This window comes from Siniperca chuatsi, linkage group LG23, assembly GCF_020085105.1.
Source record: "Siniperca chuatsi isolate FFG_IHB_CAS linkage group LG23, ASM2008510v1, whole genome shotgun sequence".
Lineage (NCBI taxonomy): Eukaryota > Metazoa > Chordata > Actinopteri > Centrarchiformes > Sinipercidae > Siniperca > Siniperca chuatsi.
Window position 1 is genome coordinate 23,647,006 of NC_058064.1, and position 21,548 is coordinate 23,668,553.

At 41.6% G+C, this 21,548-nt stretch overlaps 1 protein-coding gene across 7 annotated transcripts in view; it reads left to right on the forward strand.

The window, feature by feature from the left end:
• The window catches only part of aldh1l2 (aldehyde dehydrogenase 1 family, member L2), a 53,582-nt gene extending 35,412 nt beyond the window's left edge, over nucleotides 1-18,170 (forward strand). For all 7 annotated transcript variants that reach the window (XM_044186495.1, XM_044186496.1, XM_044186499.1 and 4 more), the window contains 11 exons: nucleotides 5,997-6,147; nucleotides 6,238-6,308; nucleotides 6,471-6,576; nucleotides 7,628-7,715; nucleotides 8,763-8,856; nucleotides 8,937-9,036; nucleotides 9,888-9,986; nucleotides 10,254-10,419; nucleotides 13,074-13,179; nucleotides 13,264-13,463; nucleotides 16,897-18,170. In XM_044186495.1, the coding sequence (XP_044042430.1) occupies nucleotides 5,997-6,147; nucleotides 6,238-6,308; nucleotides 6,471-6,576; nucleotides 7,628-7,715; nucleotides 8,763-8,856; nucleotides 8,937-9,036; nucleotides 9,888-9,986; nucleotides 10,254-10,419; nucleotides 13,074-13,179; nucleotides 13,264-13,463; nucleotides 16,897-16,952 (1,237 nt within the window). In that variant the 3' untranslated portion in view covers nucleotides 16,953-18,170. The remainder of the gene's footprint in view (nucleotides 1-5,996; nucleotides 6,148-6,237; nucleotides 6,309-6,470; nucleotides 6,577-7,627; nucleotides 7,716-8,762; nucleotides 8,857-8,936; nucleotides 9,037-9,887; nucleotides 9,987-10,253; nucleotides 10,420-13,073; nucleotides 13,180-13,263; nucleotides 13,464-16,896) is intronic.
• Nucleotides 18,171-21,548: the final 3,378 nt, after the last annotated feature.

The window sequence follows — 21,548 nt, forward strand, 5'->3', positions numbered from 1 at the left end:
GCTACTTTAAAGGACTGTGGTACATAACCTGTTAATAAAGAATGATCATATCCAGTAACAAAGTGCTAACTAAGGGTAAAATGTCTTTAAGCAGCCTAGTTGGAATGGGGTCTAAGAGACAGGTTGATGGCATATATGAATTAATCGTCAAAGTTAGTTGAAGAAGGTCGATAGGAGCAAAGCAGTCTAAATATATATCAAATTTTACAGCTGTTTCTAACATTCCTGTGTTTGAAGACAAATCGGTACCGGTTGAAGGCAGGACATGATGAATTTTTTCTCTAATAGTTAAAATGGTATCATTAAAGAAGCTCATGAAGTCGTTACTACTGAGGGCTATAGGAATACATGGCTCAATAGAGCTGTGAGTCTGTGTCAGCCTGGCTACAGTGCTGAAAAGAAACCTGGGGTTGTTTTTATTTTCCTCTATTGATATATATAAGCTGCTCTGGCATTACGGAGGGCTTTCCTACATGTTTTAAGACTATCTTGCCAGACTAAACGAGATTCTTCTAGGCTGTTGGAATGCCATTACCTTTCAAGTTTTCGCAACGTTTGCTTTAATTTGCGGGTTAGGGTTAGGGTCAAATTCCTTATTTGTAAATAGTTTGTGCCAGATGATAAGAGGGCCTACCGTCCAATTACTTAATATTTTCAGATGTTTTTTCAGGAGAGTTTTGTCCCCCAGTATAGATTGAAGAGGTATGCTTATTTGATTTTGCTAGGTCCTTCCATTTTGCATCACACATAGGGTCACACCAACAGACCAGAGAACGCAACTGTGCTGCTCTATAATAATCCTCCAAGCACGGTAGAGCCATACCCCCTTTGTCCTTGGGGAGTTGTAATGTTTGAAATCTAATCCTTGGTCTTTGTTTTCCCCAAATAAAAGATGAGATAGTACTTCAACAGGCAGGGATTGAAAAAGAAAAAGCAGCCTGGGTAGTATATTCATCTTTATAGCGTCTATTCTGTTGTACATATTCATTGGTAATAATGACCAACGGTTTAAGTCTGCTTTAATATCAGCTGTTATTGGAATATAATTGTGGTCATAAATGGCTGAGACCTCTTTAGGTATTTGTACCCCTAAATATTTAATTGTATCATTTTTCCATTTAAATTGAGAGATCTTACAAATATTTTCTTGTAGTTCGTAGTTGAAAGTAAGCGTTTGAGTTTTGTGCAGGTTTAGTTTATAGCCGGAATATGAACCAAATTCTTTAAGACGAGATAATAATTTAGGCAAACTTGCATTAGGGCTAGTAAGTGTCACAAGTATGTCATCCGCATATGCGCATATCTTATGTTGTGTATCTCCTATTACTACCCCCGTTATATCATTGTCTTCTCTAATTGCTTGTGTCAAAGGCTCTATGAAGAGGGCGAAGAGAGTGGGGCTGAGGGGGCATCTCTGTCGACATCCCCTTTCAAGAAATATTGTTTTGGATAAATCCCCATTTATTTTAATTCTAGCCGTAGGAGAGGAGTGTAGGGAATTTAAACTTCTAATTACCTGGTCATTAAAACCAAAACGGCTAAGGACCAAGTATAGATATTCCCTTCGAACAGAGTCGAACGCCTTTTCGGCATCAAGACTTATAACTACAGATTCCTTATCACTGTTCCTCATATGGTCAACGAGGTGGAGAGCCCATCTCACATTGTCCTGGGTTTGCCTATTTTTAACAAAGCCTGTCTGGTCTGTATCTATTAAATCTGGGATTATGTTTTCCAGTCGTTTTGCAAGTATTGATGCATATAGTCTATAATCTATGTTTATAACTGATATAGGTCTATAGGAGCTGCAGTCTGTTTTGTTTTTACCCATTTTAGGAATCACTGAGATTACTGCTTGTCTCCAGGACACAGGAGTCTCACCACCTCCCAGAACATAGTTAAAACAATCCTTTAGCATTGGTGTTATTGTTTCCCTGGTGGCCTTGTACCATTCTGATGGGTACCCATCTTCACCTGGCATTTTATTTGTTTTTAATCTTGATATTGCCTTATTTATCTCATCCTCTGTTATCTCCTGAGTTATTATTTTGTTTTGCTCTGTCCCTATAGATGGTAGGTCCAAAGATGTTAGAAAGGATGATATGACAGCTGACTCAGTTGTTCGGGGCTGAGCATATAATTTTGTATAATACGTTTCAAAGGCATTTTGAATGTCTTCCAAATTATGATACATCTCATTAGTCCTAGGGTCTCTCACTTTATGTATAAATCTCTCAGCCTGTTGTTTCCGTATTCTCCATGTAAGTAGTTTTTTAGACTTAGGGCCATTTTCATAGAAATCTTGTTTAATTAGTTTAGCTTTCTTCTCTACTTGATTTTCGTATAGGTTGTTTAAGGTTCGTTTAGTCTCCGTTATGTCATTTAGAATACTGGTATCATTATATTTCGTATGTTTACTTTCTTGTGATTTTAATTTTTCAATCAGGTCTTTAATTTGTCTCTCTTTTTCCTTTTTCTTCTGAGCCGACCACATTATGAGTTTACCTCTAATAACAGCTTTTGCAGCATCCCATAATGTGCTAGGAGACACTGCTCCGTTGTCATTATGGGTCATATAATCTTTAAATTCTGTCTTTATATACTTTTGACACTGAGGATCATTCAGAAGGCTAGTGTTAAGTCTCCACAAAGTCTCTTTAGGCTTGTTGTCTAAATGTAATGTTAAGTATACCCCTGCATGGTCGGAAATGTCTCTTACCCCTATATCACAATTTATAATCCTATGTCTATCTAAATTTAGCATAAAAAAATAGTCAATTCTTGAATATGTGGAGTGAGGGTGGGAGAAAAAAGTAAATTGTTTGTCATATGGGTGCAGTTCCCTCCATATGTCTATCATTCCAATTTCTTTAAGCATTTTTTTAACATATAGCGCTTCAGATCTTATATTTTTTGTTCTATTTGAGGAGTCCAGGGATGGCTGTAGCTGGATGTTCCAGTCCCCTCCACAAATCAATACACCTGATGTTTCCGTGGAGATCATATTAAAAACTTTCTTAATCAGCTGTTTATCATGTCCTGGTGGTCTATAGACATTCATTAATGTAACTTCTTTGTGGTCGATAAAGCCTTTGACCATTAAGTATCGCCCTTCCTTGTCAGTAATTTGTGAGGAGAACTGGAAATTTACCTTATTTGAAATTAGTATAGCTACCCCCCTTGCACTTCCTCTTTCGAAGGAGGAGTAATATGAATTTTTGAAACCCATTTTCCGCAACTTTTCATGTTCAATATTCGAAAGATGAGTTTCTTGCCAAAAAATTATATCTTGTTTTTCCCTTTTCATTTTGACAATTACTTTACTTCTTTTTATAGGATTATGTAATCCATTTACATTAAGTGTGATTATTCTGTATTTTTGATGCAGCATTTCAGTCAATATGAAAGTAAAAATGTTTACCAAGACGTTTAAGCATCCCTAGAAGGCCTGAATAACTGAACTTCTGTCTGTGAAACAAAATGAAACTTAACACATAAACACAAACGCTTAACATAAATGACTTCCATCTCTGAAGTATAAATTCTACTTCCAAAACTAGAGGGGAAGCCCTACATCTGGAAGGGGCCCCTCTAAGCATGGACCAAAATCTCTGACTACGTGAAATCAGAACCGTCCACATAGAAAACAGGCATGAGTTCCCAGATGTGGTCAATTTAAATTTCTCAAACTAACATAAATAGGAAAGTTCGTCCGGTCTCATATTACCTCCTGGAAATATGAAACTGTTGGAGATATGATAGGCTGCACTCTTACCGGGCGGTCTTTTCAAAAGTTACTCAGTTACTCATGGCACCTTTGTTGCGTCGAAATCCCTTTAGTTTCTCCTGGATGTGTTTCATGCGTGCCTCCCTGTGACGACGTGATGTACCACCTGCCGTTTCCCAGGAAGGTTGTCACACCCGTCTCGTCGCGGGTGTGGTACGATCCTCCGCCGGGGTCCCGGCCTCACTATTCGACATCAATCCCCTTTTCTTCAAGTCGTCCATCGCCTCTGACGCGCTGTTGTAGATAACTGCGCCGGTGTCAAGAAACACTCTAAGTTTTGCTGGATGAAGAGTCTGAAAGCGGAGCCCCTGTTCTTTAAGCGTCTTTCTGATGGTGAAGTAAGCCTTTCTTTTCATAACTATTTCAGTTGGGTAGTCTTGCTCGAAGAACACTCTTTTTCCGTCGCACTGGATGTTATTCTTTTTCCAGGCGGTGCGGAGCACCAGCTCTTTGGTTTTATACTCCAGAAAATAGACAACCATAGACCTCGGATTGGCTCCTTGCGGTGGTTTGGCTCCAAGAGATCAGTGACAGCGTTGTATAGCGAGGGTGACAACGGGGAGGGACAGCTCCGCTTTAATGAATGACTAAGAACTCCTGTACATTGTCTCCTTCGGCCCCCTCTGGGATTCCATGGATGCGTATGTTGTTTCTGCGTGAACGTGACTCCAAGTCTGTCAGCCGAGCTTGTAATTTGTCTTGGAGCTCCAAAGTGTGGGAGAGCAACTCACTGTTTTCTGCACCCTGCTCCTCCATGTCCGCCACTCTCTGCTCCGTCTCCTCGACTCTGTCAGTTATTTCTTTTAAATCTGTAACGATAGCATTTAGCTTTTGGCTAACATCTTCCCTGAAGTCCACCAGTTCCTTCTTTAGTGGCCCCATTGTTTCAATATATTCTTTTTTCAAGTCCAAACGGACCGCCTTTATCTCTGCAATAATGTTGTAGATGGCCAGACATTCTCTTTTAGGAGTTTTTGGTAGACAGCAGAATACATGGTTCCATTCATCACAGCAAGTCTTCCAGGTCCTGAAGCAGCAAAACAGCCCCAGACCATCACACTACCACCACCATATTTTACTGTTGGTATGATGTTCTTTTTCTGAAATGCAGTGTTACTTTTACGCCAGATGTGATGGAACACACCTTCCAAAATTCAACTTTCACCTTCCAAAGTTCAACGAGCCTTAATGTTCGTTTTGCTCAGCAGTGGTTTTCGTCTTGGAACTCTACCATTTTTGCCCAGTCTCTTTCTTATGGTGGAGTCATGAACACTGACCTTAACTGAGGCAAGTGAGGCCTGCAGTTCTTTGGATGTTGTTGTGGAGTCTCTGAATGGGTGAAAAAGAACAAAATGAAGACTTTGGAGTGGCCTAGTGGAGATAAGTTGAGCAAACTGTTTGCGAATGTTTATTCAACATCTGTTGCATAATAGCCGAACCTTATATGGATTCAGATGTGAATTTGATAAAGCATTCTAGTGAGGCTGACAGACTTTGGAGTGGCCTAGTCAAAAGTCCTGACCTGAATCCTATTGAGATGCTGTGGCATGACCTTAAAAAGGCAGTTCATGCTCGAAAACCCTCCAATGTGGCTGAATTACAATAATTCTGCAAAGATGAGTGGGCCAAAATTCCTCCATAGCACTGTAAAAGACTCATTGCAAGTTATTGCAAACACTTGATTGCAGTTGTTGCTACTAAGAGTGGCCCAACCAGTTATTAGGTTTAGGGGGCAATCACTTTTTCACACAGGGCCATGTAGGTTTGGATTTTGTTTTCCCTTAATAATAACAACCTTCATTTAAAAACTGCATTTTGTGTTTACTTGTGTTATCTTTGACTAATATTTAAATTTGTTTGATGATCTGAAACATTTAAGTGTGACAAACATGCAAATAAAAATCATCAAGGGGGCAAACACTTTTGCACACCACTGTATGTTTTGCTGCTGTGAGTCCATCTGCAGACGTTTGAAGTAAACCTACAGAAAGACAAGTGGTTGCCTTGAGTGTTTCTTTATTCTGCAGAATTACCACTACAATTTATTTAGCTAAGCCTGCCAAAAGAACAGCCTTTATAGCTGGAGGACTATAGATTACATGTATAATGTACATCACAAACATGTGTTTTGTCCTCTTCTGGAGTCTTGTCTGACATTACAATTTAAAAACACCCTCACACTCTGTCCCCTCTGACCTCCTCCCTCCAGGCTTGCAGACCTGATGGAGGAACACCAGGAGGAGCTGGCCACCATCGAGTCCATCGACTCAGGAGCTGTGTACACACTGGCCCTCAAGACACACGTAGGCATGTCCATCCAGACCTTTCGATACTTTGCCGGCTGGTGTGACAAGATCCAAGTAGGTTAACATTCAGACACACAAACTCCAGTTTTATAAAAGTTCAACACTGACTAGAATACCAGAGGCACACATGGTTGTTTGTTGCAGGGCAAGACGATCCCCATCAACCAAGCCAGGCCCAATCGCAATCTGACTTTCACTAAGAAAGAACCTCTAGGGTAAAAGCTCTGGATTTACTCAATATTTCAATATAAAATATGTTCACTTAGTTACTGTATACTGTGCATTTCTATTCAGTAAGAGTTTATTTTACTGAGTGCAGTATTTATTTTTTATTATTTTATTTATTATTTTTATAGTATTTCTTTTTCCTGTGGTAGTGTGTGTGCCATAGTCATCCCATGGAACTACCCTCTCATGATGCTGGCATGGAAGAGTGCTGCCTGCCTCGCAGCTGGAAACACATTGGTTCTTAAACCTGCACAGGTGAGTACATCATACACACACACTCACCTTAAATAAAGGCACTCATACAAATTATTATAACTGTTTTGGTGATGTTTCTTTAGCTGAATATCTACCTGATTCAAGATAAAAGTGTCATGTTGTGCTGTGTAGTGGTATATGGACCCAAAGGCAGATGACCAGGAAGCGGTATCAGGGTGAACTAGCCGGATGGCTACAGTGCTTATTGGGGTTGATGTGGTTTACAAGCAGGTACAGGGAGACAGACCGGTAGGCAGATCAGTAAAACACAGGTAACAGGGAAGTGGGTAACATGCTGGCAGTGGTGGAAACAGGGAAGAAAGTCCAAGGTGGCTAAACAGTCCAAAAGGAGCAGGCAAAGTACAAAATCCAGAATCCAACCAAGGTCCATGAGAGACAAAGAATCCAAAACAGAACTCACGGTAAAACTGCCGGGGAACTGGGCACTGGAACCAGGTACAACAAAAAGTGCACCAAACACAAAGGTCATGAGTACTCGCAAGACAGGACCAAAAACTCAAGGCAGGTATAACACCATGTGTAACAACAATGACCCAACACTGAACAAAGATGGAGACATGGACTAAATACCCTAGGGGAGGTGAAACAACGAGACACAGGTACAAACAATCAAGGAAGGGCCAACAATCAAAACTGGAGGGAAAACAAAGACAGGAAGTAAAACCACAAGACACACAAGGGAAGGAACACGCTACAAAATAAAACAGGAAGTGACAGAACCTTAAACTATATGAACACAATGGAGTGTATCCTGTCTTTTAGCTGTTCAAATACATGATGTGGAGTGAATTTCAGTACCTTTTTTCACCACTGGTACAACAGTTTTATCCATTATGAAATGTATGTGCCACTGCTGCTGATACTTCAAGTTAGCTACCTGTAGTATAGATGGGACAAATGGAGCATGACAGTTTAACGTGTCACACATAGCTTACTCCCTAATCCTGTCATTTTTCATGTTTTCCATCCAGTTGAATGGACCTGGTGTCAGAGTAGTTCGTGTTTCATACATTATTTTTGATATTTGCAGGTCACTCCGTTGACTGCACTGAAGTTTGCTGAGCTGTCAGTGAAAGCTGGCATTCCAAAAGGAGTCATAAACATTTTGCCAGGCTCAGGTAATGAATACAAATACAGGAGCCACATAGTCCTGTCCTTGATGTCATGAGGAAACGTGAATTAGAAATCATGAGTCAACATTGCGAATAAAATCTGACTGATCATACTCTAGCCCAGTGGTTCCCAATGTTGATTGCTTTTTAATACAAAGGAAAGTGTACTTGCAACTGGAAAGGAAAATATGATGCTTTCCAAGTATAAAATGCACATTTTAAAGGAAATGTCTGATATTCTATTTTTGTCAACGAATCCCATGAAAGTATTGTGTGTGTGTGTGTGTGTGTGGGTGTGGCACAGAGGAAGAAGCTATATCAGGCTGTGATACACACACACACACACACACACACACACACACACACACACACAGAGCTCCATTGTTGTCCAAAAAAAAAACAACACATCAGTGAGCCACACTGTTGCACTGGGTGACATGTTCCTCATTACATGAACACACACACATTAGTTTATTTTGACTCAATCCCACATATACCATCCTGCTGCCGCAAACACTCACTAGATCACCAAATGTGGATTCATCCGCCGCTGAAAATAGTCCCCAACAAATGCACTATTTCCTCTTGTTTGAGTAAAGTTTGATCTAAAAACTAGAGTGACGAGTTTGTTTTTTTTAAACAAAACTACACATTTGGGAGCTGCTTTTTAAAGATTTGTGTCTTCACTAAGAACCAATGGGCTTGCAGCTGAGAGCCACAGACAGTCAAAGTATTGAGAGATGGACTAACACACTTTTTTTTAAGTCTTTTTATGGGATTTGTTGACAATAAGAAAATATACAGTAACACCAGCCTTATACAGCCTACCTTTGATACCTTACACTGCTTTCTCTTTGTCAACATTTCATGTTGACTATATAAACATAAATTATGGGTTGGCTGAGGCAGAAAAGGAAGTACTCAAGCACTGTTTGAGAATTCAACCAACTCCTAATATGGCTACCACTTTGATACCTCTGACTCAGTTCACTTACTTTGGAAGCTTCCTCATGGATCTATAATCCACTTTCCTAATCCCTTTCTCTCCTCCAGGTGGCATGGTGGGACAGCGTTTGTCTGACCACCCAGAAATCCGCAAGCTGGGCTTCACTGGCTCCACACCTATTGGCAAACAGATCATGAAGAGGTATGACCTGACAAGCTCATTGGTTGACGTAACTGTCAGGTGAAATTTCATGCCCTTTTTTCTGTGGTGTCCTCTTGCAGCTGTGCAGTCAGTAACCTGAAGAAGGTTTCTCTGGAGTTGGGAGGGAAGTCTCCTCTCATCATCTTCAGTGACTGTGACATGGACAAGGCTGTTCGCATGGTGAGATAGCAAGAGAGGCAGAAGACTGAAATTACAATGCTTTGCAATACAAGATCACTTGAGTAACATGGTAAATGGACTGTACTTACATAGCGCCTTTCTAGTCTTTCTGACTACTCAAAGCGCTTCAACTCCATTCACACACATTCATACAGTGATGGCAGAACTGCTCATCAAAGTAACTAATCATTCCACACATTAATCTGAGCAGCTGTTATTAAATGCATCAGAGGTTCATGGATATCCTCAAGGACTCCAAGCATGGTTACAAGTAACTGACAAAACAAAAGTTGAAACGGTAACATTTTACTTTAAGTCCCTGTTGAAGAAAAACTGGTACTGAAGAGATGTCCTCAGTTGATTAACTGAATAACTCGATGAGCCACAGTTGGCATTCTATGAATATATGGATTTATTACAAACAAATCTGTCCACAGAGAAGCAATGTGGCAGCGTGCACACAGGGCACAGCCTACACAGAACTTAGCTTGCATGGAAATACATTCAGTTCTTATAGACAAAGAGGGAGGTACATCCAGATCATAAATCAGGAGACAACTCTGTAGCAGAGACTGATTTAGTATGTGCAACTTATCAGAACAGTAGGAGTCCAGGAGATTACCCCAAGGCCCACTTTATCTACAACCGCAGACAGCTATATTTATTACATTTGTAAATATTGCTTATAAATACTAAGTAGTGGGACTTGAAGTAAAATGTTACAGAATCTATGGAAGTTGTGAACATGGAACATGTGAAGTTTGTTTCAAAGTCTTTCAGTGAGCTCATGAAACTGTTGCAAACTGTGGAAAATACCATGCTTCGATATCTGTGTGTCTACTGCTCCACAGGGCATGAGCTCTGTGTATTTCAACAAAGGTGAAAACTGCATTGCTGCTGGACGTCTGTTTGTGGAGGAGTCAATTCATGATGAGTTCATCAGCCGAGTGGTGAGTGAGCCAAAACACAGACACTTCCCTCCTCTAGTATAATATACTGTACATTAAAATAGTTTCTCCATACAGTTGGGGGACTCATGAGAGAGAGATTAAAAAACAATGGATAGATCCTAACTTTTCGTATGAGTCAAGTTGCAAAAACACTGGCTCATACACTTTGCATAATGCAAATGAATAGTGTCAGTTTGAGCAGAAGAAACACAAAAAGCATCATTAAGCCTAGAAAATGTTTCTGTTTCTCCACCCTTTCTCTCTAAGGTGGAAGAGATCAAGAAGATGAAGATTGGAGACCCACTGGATCGCTCCACAGACCATGGCCCACAGAATCACAAAGCCCACTTGGACAAGCTGCTGGAGTACTGTGAGATCGGAGTGAAGGAGGGAGCTACGCTGGTGTACGGAGGCAAACGGGTGGACAGGCCAGGTAGAACACACACTCCTCCTGAGGCAAATGGCTACTACAGCACAGTGTCTGCAGCTAATGGGACTCATTTTCAGTCCTGTCAGGTCAGATTTACACACAGAATACAGGAGGCAGTGATGAAGAGTAAGAGCTCGCGGAACAAGTGTTGTAAAAGTAACTATTTGTGTGTGTTTAGGAGCAGTTGGTTTTAGCAGTATTGACTGTGGCTTGTCCGCTTTTGAAGAGTAGCTCCAATTATCTTTTAAATCACACATTTTACAGACAGCTTTTATTTTAGACATGTCTGCTTTTCACCTGTTGAAGGGTGCCTGTTTTAACCTCTTTTTTTTTGTTTTTTTTTTTGTCATATTGCCTTTGTTTTGTCTACGAATTACATTTTAGTTCTTAAATTTCAGACTAAGATTAGGCTGCAACAAATGATAAGCTTCACGATTGTCACAGCTTGTCATGTCCTCACCAGCCTGTAATCATCGACACCTGCTCCCAATCACAGCCAGTATATAACCACTCCACTCTCCTCATTCAGTGTCTGACTTCATGCAACAGTCTACACACTTCCATTGTGTTGGTCTCCAGTGCTTTCCCCGGTCTCCAGTATCTCCTGTGGCTTCACCAGTTCCCCCTGTGGCTTCACCAGTTCCCCCATGGCTCCACCAGTCCTCCTTGGCATCACCAGTCGTTCGTGGCTTCACCAGTGACTCCCCAGTCTCGGCTCCCTTCACCCACGACCCGTTTCCTAGCACTCTCCTGGCTGTCTTTCAATAAAGAGCATTCCAATCATTTTCTGTGTCTCCGTCCAGTCTGTCAGTTGTAACAGAAGGTCGGATCAATACCGCGAAGATGGCAGCCAGTGGTCCAGATGGCACCTACATCAACCTATGGGGCCTGGTGCAACGGTACCTCCTCAGCCACCCTCCCTCCTTTCTGACGGCAGGTGAATTGGTGCAGCCAGGGATCTTCTCAGGCTCAGTGGAGAAGTGAGGAATTCATAGTGAAATGTTACCTGATCTTCCTCTTAGACGCAGCCCAGTACCCGACTGACCGGTCTAGGGTGGCCTATATGGCGCTCCGGCACTAGCCGGCCTGGCACTGCGCTGGGCGGGGGACCTAGCAGCGCGGGAAGAGGTGGTCCTCAACTCTCTGGACCGGTTTACTACACTACTCGGCAGGGAGTTTGGACCGCCAGAATTATGTTTGTCAGCCAATCTCCAACCCAAGGCTATGCTTCCCGTCGGCTCACCTGCCTCCAGTCCCGAGGCCCAGCCGCCGCCGCCTGCCTCCAGCCCTGCTGTCCCGTCTCCACTCCGGTGTCCAGCCCGGAGGTCCGTCCGCCCGAGGCGCCGAGCTCCACCCGGGCCCAAGCCCCTGGTCTTCCGCCCGACACTCCTGACTCCACACCTGCCCCAGCTTCGGGCCAACCACCCGACACCCCAGATTCCGACCAGCTCTCCGGATCGGCTTTCTCCCTTTGGACCAGCCACCACGTCGGGGGGATGGGGGTTTTAGCCCTCGGGAGCTGGCCGTGGAGGGGGGGTACTGTCACAGCCTGTCATGTCCTCACCAGCCTGTAATCACCCTTACCTGCTCCCAATCACACTCCTGCTCCCCATCAATCCCAATCACAGCCAGTATATAACCACTCCACTCTCCTCACTCAGTGTCCGACCTTGTTTGCGTGTAGGACTTCATACACCAGACTACACACTTCTATTGTGTTGGTTTCCAGTGCTTTCCCCGGTCTCCAGTATCTCCTGTGGTTTCTCCAGCGTCTCGTGTGAACCCTCCAGTGTCTCCTGTGGCTTCACTCCTCCGTGGCTCCACCAGTCGTTCGTGGCTTCACCAGTGACTCCCCAGTCTCGGCTCCCTTCAACTACCTCCCTTCACCCACAACCCGTTTCCTAGCACTCTCCTGGCTGTCATTCAATAAAGAGCATTCCAATCATTCTTGGTGTCTCCCTCCAGTCTGTCAGTTGTAATAACGATCTACAGCATTTTTTTTTCCTATTAATGCAATAATTTAGTCAATACCAACATTTTAAAATGCAAAAGAAGATACATTTATTGCCACAATGCCAGGTTTTGTTTAAATGTTTGGTTTTAGTATTGAAAGAAAATAAGAGAGATAGAGAATTCTAAAATTAGCTTGGGTAGCAATGTCAACAAAATATTTCAAAATAATAGTTATATTAATGAGATGGTAAACTAAATACACCATAGAACTCTTTCACCTCTCGCCTGCGAGTCCTTGGCCAGTAAAGCCACTAAGGTAGCTAGCGAGCAGAAAGACCTTTGGTGAATTGGGCTAAGGCAGTAACAAAGAATAAAATTAGTATTTTTACCAAGAGTAATCAAAAATTGTAAATGTGTGAATATTATTCTGGTGAGTCTTGACTGTATTTCTCATATGACTTCAGGGAGATGTTGAACAGGAGCTTTGTAAGCACCACAGTGCGGCGCTAAAACATTACAACAGATACACCGGTCAGCCTAAAGAAGTTAGCTGACATCATTTTGAAAAGCTCCTATTATCAAAATTATAATCAACTCATTTTCTGTGGCTTGACTGTCGTTTTCTAATTTCAGCATTTGACACAGAGGAGCTTTAGCATCACTGTGAGCATTAGCTAATCATCAATATGGTCATTTTCCTTCAGGTTATTTCATGGAGCCCACCGTGTTCACTGATGTGGAGGACCACATGTTCATCGCCAAAGAAGAGTCCTTTGGCCCCGTCATGGTGGTGTCAAAATTCAAAGATGGGTAAGTCATCAAAAAAGTATCCTGTTGTAGTGCACGTTTTTAGTCGTTAACCTGTAACCTCTGTCTTCTTGCTCCAAACCACAGCAACGTGGACAGCGTGTTGCAGAGAGCCAACGACACAGAGTATGGCCTGGCCTCGGGTGTGTTCACCCGAGACATCAACAAGGCCATGTACGTGAGCGAGCGGCTGGAGGCTGGAACGGTATTCGTCAACACCTACAATAAGACAGACGTGGCTTCACCTTTTGGAGGTTTCAAGCAGTCTGGTTTCGGCAAAGACCTCGGTGAGTAGAGAGATGGAATTGACATGAATTTCATGACATGGATTGGTCATTTGGCAGAAGATTAGAAAACCGTGTTACTGTGTTTATTTTTCTTACTTTAGTTGAACAGTCATTAATGTATTGATTATTATTATTATTATTTTTTTTTTTTAACACATGAAGGTCAGTTTGGACTACAGGCTCTGGGGGAGAAAATAACCCAGATGATGTTGTTAAAGGACTACAAGATACTCATGATATTCCAGACTGTCAGAGGGAACCCTGTTTGTTTTATTCTATATTTTGAGTTCAAATAACAATGTATGCTCTTCATGCCTTGCTTTTGTCAGGTTCATGGTGGCTAGAAGGCCTTTATTGTGGCGCTGCTGCAGGCACACAATATGCACAGAAGTAGAGAATTAGCTCAGAAGGCTAACATGTTGCTTGGTTAAAAATAGTTGATAAATCATGGTTTCTAAACCTTTTTCAGGGACCCAGGAAATAATTTTGCATCGCATTTTTTGAATTTGCGTCTGATGGAATGTAAACAGCAGATAGAGATATTATGGTCACTATGTCTGGCTTTTTGATAGATAGATAATAGATATAAATATATCTAGCTAGATAGGTTTTTTATTTTTTTATCCATCTATCACCTCTTTGGGGCCTCTAAAAATCAGTCAATTAAAACAATCTGAGAAGGAAAAATCACTGTTTGGTTTAATTGCTTGCAACTCAAAAACATTTTACATAAGTCAAAAAGCTTAGGAACCACTAGCTTAGGAAATTGAAGGGTGATGTTCAATGTTGTGAGTAGTTATGCCCCACAGGTAGGATGTCAGTTAGAAGAGAAGGAGAAATTCTGGAGTGAGTTTGATGAAGTGATGCAGAGCATCCCCAGAGGTGAGAGAGTGGTGATTGGTGCAGATTTCAATGGGCATGTAGGTGAAGGGAACAGAGGTGATGAGAATGTGATGGGCAGGATTGGCTGTAGTGAACACTTTCTTCCAGAAGAGGCAGGAACATAGGGTGACATATAAGAGCGGAGGTAGAAGCACTCAGGTGGACTACATCTTGTGTCTTGTAATCTGAAAGAGACCAATGACTGTAAAGTAGTGGTAGGGGAGAGTGTAGCCAGACAACACAGGGTGGTAGTGTGTAAAATGTCTCTGGTGGTGAGGAAGATGAAGAGGACAAAGGTAGAGCAGAGGACGAAGTGGTGGAAGTTGAAAAAGGAAGAATGTCGTGTAGTTTTCAGGGAGGAGCTGAGACAGACTCTGGGTGGTCAGGAAGTGCTCCCAGATGACTGGACCACTACAGCTAATGTGATCAGGGAGACAGGTAGGAGTGTACTCGGTGTGTCATCTGGAAAGAGGAACGCGGACAAGGAGACTTGGTGGTGGAACGAGGAAGTGCAGGAGTGTATACAGAGACAGAGGTTAGCTAAGAAGAAGTGGGACACTGAGAGGACTGAAGAGAGTAGAGGGAGATGCAGCGTAAGGTGAAGGTAGAGGTGGCAAAGGCCAAACAAAGAGCATATGAGGACTTGTATGATAGGTTGGACACTAAAGAGGGAGAGGTGGATTTGTACAGGTTGGCCAGACAAAGAGATAGAGATGGGAAGGATGTGCAGCAGGTTAGGGTGATTAAAGATAAGGATGGAAATGTATTGACAGGTGCCAGGAGTGTAATGGGAAGATGGAAGGAGTACTTTGAAGAGTTGATGAATGAGGAAAATGAAAGGGAACGAAGAGTAGAAGAGGTGACTGGTGTGGAGCAGGAAGTAGCAAAGATTAGCAAGAGTGAAGTGAGGAGGACATTGAAGAGGATGAAGAGTGGAAAGGCAGTTGGTCCTGATGACATACCTGTGGAGGTATGGAAGTGTCTAGGAGAGGTGGCAGTAGAGTTTCTGACTAGTTTGTTTAACAAGATCTTGGAGAGTGAGAGGATGCCCGAGGAATGGAGGAGAAGTGTACTGGTGCCAATTTTTAAAAACAAGGGAGATGTGCAGAGCTGTGGCAACTACAGAGGAATAAAGCTGATGAGCCATACAATGAAGTTGTGGGAAAGAGTAGTGGAAGCTAGGCTAAGGGCAGAGGTGAGCATTTGTGAGCAGCAATATGGTTTCATGCCTAGAAAGAGTACAACAGATGCAGTATTTGCTCTGAGGATGCTGATGGAGAGGTACAGAGAAGGTCATAGGGAGTTGCATTATGTCTTCGTAGATTTAAAGAAAGTGTATGACAGGGTGCCAAGAGAGGAGCTGTGGTATTGTATGAGGAAGTCTGGAGTGGCAGAGAAGTATGTTAGAGTGGTGCAGGACATGTATGAGAGCTGTAAGACCGTGGTGAGGTGTGCTGTAGGTGCGACAGAGGAGTTCAAGGTGGAGGTGGGTCTGCATCAAGGATCGGCTCTGAGCCCCTTCTTGTTTGCTCTGGTGATGGACAGGCTGACAGATGAGGTTAGACAGGAATCTTCATGGACTATGATATTTGCGGATGACATTGTGATTTGTAGTGAGAGCAGGGAGCAGGTGGAGGAAAATCTAGAGAGATGGAGATCTGCTCTGGAAAACAGAGGAATGAAGCTTAGCCGCAGTAAGACAGAATACATGTGTGTCAATGAGAGGGACCCAGGTGGAACGGTGAGGTTACAGGGAGCAGAGGTGAAGAAGGTGCAGGACTTTAAGTACTTAGGGTCAACGGTTCAGAGCAATGGAGACTGTGGAAAAGAGGTGAAGAGGCGAGCACAAGCAGGTTGGACCGGGTGGAGAAAAGTGTCAGGTGTGTTGTGTGACAAAAGAGTATCAGCAAGAATGAAAGGAAAGGTGTTCAAGACGGTGGTGAGACCAGCGATGTTGTACAGCTTAGAGACAGTGGCACTGAAGAAAAGACAAGAGGTAGAGCTGGAGGTAGCAGAGCTTAAGATGTTGAGGTTCTCTTTGGGAGTGACGAGGATGGACAGGATCAGGAACGAGGACATCAGAGGGACAGCACATGCTAGATGTTTCGGAGATAAAGTCAGAGAGGCCAGATTGAGGTGGTTTGGACATGTTCAGAGGAGAGACTGTGAATATATTGGTAGAAGGATGCTGAGGTTGGAGCTCCCAGGCAGGAGGTCTAGAGGAAGACCAAAGAGGAGATTTATGGATGTAGTGAGAGGGGAAAGGAAAAGAAGAAGCTTAGACTAAGCAGAGCCAAAGAGCTACCAACTTCACAAATGTTGGCTGGTCTGAAAATGTAAGCATTCATTGTTATGGAAAGTAAGTTGTGGTAACCATTAAAATTGGATTGGAGTGGGAATTCTGGATGTGGATAATGATCACATATTATGGCTTCAGGTTTTAATCTCACGATTTGTCCCTTGGCAACCATTCTTTCCTCAGTAACGCCGAAAGCTTTAACCAGTGAATATTGTTTGACTGACACTGTTTTGTTCTTGGTCTCGTCCACAGGAGAGGATGCCCTCATGGAATACCTCAAAACCAAAGCAGTGACTGTGGAGTACTGAGGCACAGACTCCCCTAACGAACTCTGACCCACATCTGAATAGGAAGGGACTCGTCTGTCTGTCAGACATCTTAATTCAGCATTGCTTCTGGACTGTGTGTGTGTACTGTATGAATGAGAGGAGAGCTTTGTTGTTCGTCTCAGCCACAGTTTGGACAACGTCTTTTCTTGGCTTTCTGCGTGGAAATTCACATCATGGACAAGGGACATGTGTGGTTTCTACCAGTCTGTATACCTACGCGTAAAACCCTGAGTTGGACGCCTGATGTGAGCTGAGCTGGGTCTGACTGTATTTTTTTTTTTAAGGTTTAAGTTCCATTAAACACACTCACCATTTTCAACCTGAAACCTGTTTTCCCATTATCAATTATGTCAATCAATTCTGTAAAAAACAAAAAAAACAAATTGAAAATCATTGGAAGTCATGTCTCTCATTCACTTGTAATGTTGCCTTCACCATTCCTTTGTTTACTCTTTGGGAGCTTCTGGGCTGCTGTGTACCATACTAGAAAAATAGCTCTTAGTTTATGGATGAAGTAATGTGTTCATGAATGTGAATGTCGAAGCTTGAGTTCAGATGCCTTTTGGGTTGAGCTTTGGAGTAGCCAGTTCCCTGCCTGACAGAACTTAACTGTACCTGATTAGCAAACAAAATATAAGTAACTCCATAGTAAAACTATTGGTCATCGACATGATGGTAAAACAGGATTCAGGTTAAAAAGCCAGATTTTCATTTAAGTCCTTAATCCACATAAAAGCAGTTTGAGAAAATAATCTTAACTCAAGGTCCACTTACCAGCTTTTTTTCATCGTGCAATGCGGTCAACAGCTTGGGGGGGAAAGTCAGTAAGTTGACCTTGAGTTGAAGAGTAGCTAAACACCAGGCTGAAAACCAGTGTCTCACTGCCCTCTCTGGTTGAACTGTTCAGGTCTGTTTCACAATCACATTCTGGGTGTGGTCAGAATTGTGTATCTGCATCTGTAACAGCACCCTACAGCGACGTCACAGTGTACTGACACACTCCGGAGTACACTTCTACACTGCAGCAAGGTGACAGGTTAACCCACTGGAGGTCAGCAACAACTAGATTTTCAGGGGGTGATATTATATATTATTTACTTACTATTTCCAAAGTCAAGAATGAACTTTCACACTCACACAAAAACAGTTGTTGACACTATTTTATTCTTATTGATTAAAGTCTTAATGAGGACTGATTTTTGTTGGTAAAGTACCCTACTTTTAGAATGATTTCCTAACGACAGATAATCCACTGCAATTTACAATAAATCACTTTAATATTTTACTTTTATGATTATTATAATTTGTTATAGAAGTTTTTGGCACATAGCTGTGACATCCAATATTTGAGATTTAGCTTTAGCTTAAGACAAACATTTGGAAATTGTTTGTTGTGAAAAGAGTAATGCCAGTTTAGTGGTTTCTCACATTAAAATGGTTGTTTGATAGCCGGCTCTCAAATCTCATAAGTCAGAGCATTTTTCAATGCTGCAGTGCTGTTACTGCTCGCAGCTTAGCATTACCATGTGATGACAATATAACTTTGACAAAACATGGGAAAAGACATTGTCAATTGTGATGGATTAACTGTCTCAGGCATGTTTCAAATTTCTGTTATAAAAGGTTGACCTTTATTTCTAGTCTGCACCTTTCAGATTGGGTCAGATTTAAAGTTTTTGACAGCAAAGTTCAAAGTCTTATTTAAAAAAAAGGCATGTACACACAAATGCATCTACAGTTGTAAGACACTTACAGTATTTAACTCTCTCTACGTCAAGCTAAGGTGAGCCATTTTTATTTTATCTCTCTCCACCATACACCCTCTGGTTGTTTACATCATATCCTTGCAGCTGTCTGTACCCACATAATTTTAGACATTCACTCGCTTTGAGTGGTCGGAAGACTAGAAAGGCGCTATACAAGTACAGTCCATTTACCATTCATACTACTACTCATTTAGTGTGTTCCTAGAAATATATTAACAGTAGATTTAATACTGAACTAATTTTGCACAGTGTGCTACATAAGACGTATAGGCAACAGCGATGTAATTGAGTTTTCATTTGAGCTTCATAATTAGTTTTATAGCCATTATGTAACTTTTGCTGGACAGCGGTCAAAAGTGACAACTACTAAATGCTAACATGTAGTGCAACATTAGCAGAAGTTGAGAAGAGTCAGTTACACAGCTATATCTATCTAGCGTTAGCTGACATTAGCCAGCCTATGCTACTGGTCATACCAGACCAAGTAAGGCTGTAGCAGCAAAACTACTGTATTGAATAGTTAGGGTATGTTTTACTGCTTATGAATTTAACTTTTCATTTTAAAGAGGAAGAATGTGTTATTTCTTCTTTCATTTTGTCATGGTTAAGAAAGTTCTCATAACTAAGAGCAGCCAAAACTAAGGGTTAACTAATTTCTACACACAGCTTAAAACATGGAAATTCCTCATGGTATGTCTTCTATGACAAAAAACTGGTTCAAAAGAGGAGCACACATGCATTGCCGATCATTGCTCCGATTAAGGTCAACGTACGATTTTAATACTGACCCCTTAATTGTAGGTTTGTACTTAAATCAATTCTTGAAATATATTTGATCATACAGGATGCTTTTTAGTGAAACATCTGGGCTGGTATTAACACCAGTCAAAATGTTAATTTTGAAATGCTCGTGTTCTGTGCGCAGGTGAGGAAGCTAACCTCACTTTTGTCCTGTCTAAAGCAGTTAATGAAACAAAATTCTTTGTCCACATTCGATATTTTACCAGTCAACTCGATTTTTCAAAGAGTGGGAGCAGGAAATAATTGACTTACCAAAACACCTGATAAAACTGGTAAGACTACATGCAGCTTTTTTTTTTTTTGGTAGCTGGTGTTTTCCCATGTTTCCTGCAAGTGATGAGCTGTCAGTTACGTGTCTCTGTAGTCAATGAGCTGAAATGTGTTCACACAAAAACACAATAAGCAGAATGTGTCACAGTTCTGTTTCAGTAGTCTGCTAATTCTGCTAGAAGATTATGCATTTCTGTTATATACAAAGGACTTAATAGGTGTACACACATACGCACAGGGAAGGGTTACGACTACAGTTTTATATATATTGGATTTGAAAAAGTTCAAAAAGTAACCAAAGTAACTTTGCTGTGCACTTTCATCTATTTAATTCAATGTTTAGAACAACAAATAAGTAATTTGCTGCCTTCAGACCTTGGCCTTGAGTCGTTTTTCTTTTGGACAATTCACCATTGTGATTGGTGTATATTGGTGTAAATACAGAGACCCAACAAATCCCACCATGAGCAAGCACTTGGCGACAGTGGGAAGAAGAAACATCCTTTAAGAGGCAGAAACCTCGGGCAGAACCAGACTCAAAGGTGTGGGGGGGGGGGGGGGGGCACACAATGCAGTCTAGCAGGCAAAGGGGCTCAGAGTTAATTCTCCTGTATCGGGGAGATTTGAGATACCACCATTGATTCATAGAAAGTAATAGACGGGTGTTGTCATGTAGGTTTGATATCGAAAACTTTGAAATTATGTACTCAGGTATTATTCAGTAGAGCAGCAAGGCCAGAGTGAATTTATTTACTTTTTCCCATAAACCGTTTCCGGAGTGGCAGAGTCATGGTGTCATAAAAAAGCAGGTAGGTTCTTTAAAAGACTACAGAGGAAAGAGAAATCTGTTAAACAGGTAAGTTTTGCTAAAAAGGAGGGGAGGGGAACTAGTTAAAACATTTAAAATTATTAAAAATTAGATAAAAATGTATTTAAAATATTAAAAAACAAATATAAACAACCTAAGAATAATAAGGAATCTAACAGTGCAAGGTAAAAAGGTAAAAATAAGCAGTTAATTGTTTAAACCATAAAAAATCTAAATAATCATTGAAAAAGGAGGAGATTTGACTCACTGGGATTTCTGAGCTTGTCCTGACATCTGGTGGTCTGTTACCAGAACTGCACCTGTTAAAACAGCTTTCAATGTCCAAACAAACTTTTAAACAAAAAAGAGGGGAGGGGGGAAAAAAAGGTGAAAAAGAAAAACAGTCTTGTCCAAGGTGGGAAAACAGTTCAGTGAACTTGGATGGGCTTTACTGGAGAGTGGAGCAGTGTCATAGACATTAAAATTCCAGGTAGAATCTCTGGAGAATATTTCTCCAGGCCGTTGTGAAGTCTTCTGTGTGCACACACTCTTTTATGTTGGAAACCAACTCACCATTTGCAGTTGCAGGAGCCTGATACTTGTGTGGTCACAGTTGTGATAGTAGCAGGTTGTAGTGGGCCTGAGTAGGCCTGATGCTCATCACAGGCTTTGTTGTGTTGGTGGTTTCTAGTCCATTGTTCACTGATAAGTTTTCCTATTTTACTCAAATAAAAAGACAAGTGCTGTAAAAAACAATAAAAAGCTGAGTCCTCCTGATTAAAATGGAATTTAAGAATAAACAAATACTGTTTATAAGAAAAACACAGAAGAGAGAGTTGTCTTAGGGTTAGGGTTGGGGATTAGGGTTAGGGGGTTAGGTGAAGAAAGGGATAACTCCCAACAGAGAGTTATGATGCACTGGCACTAGGT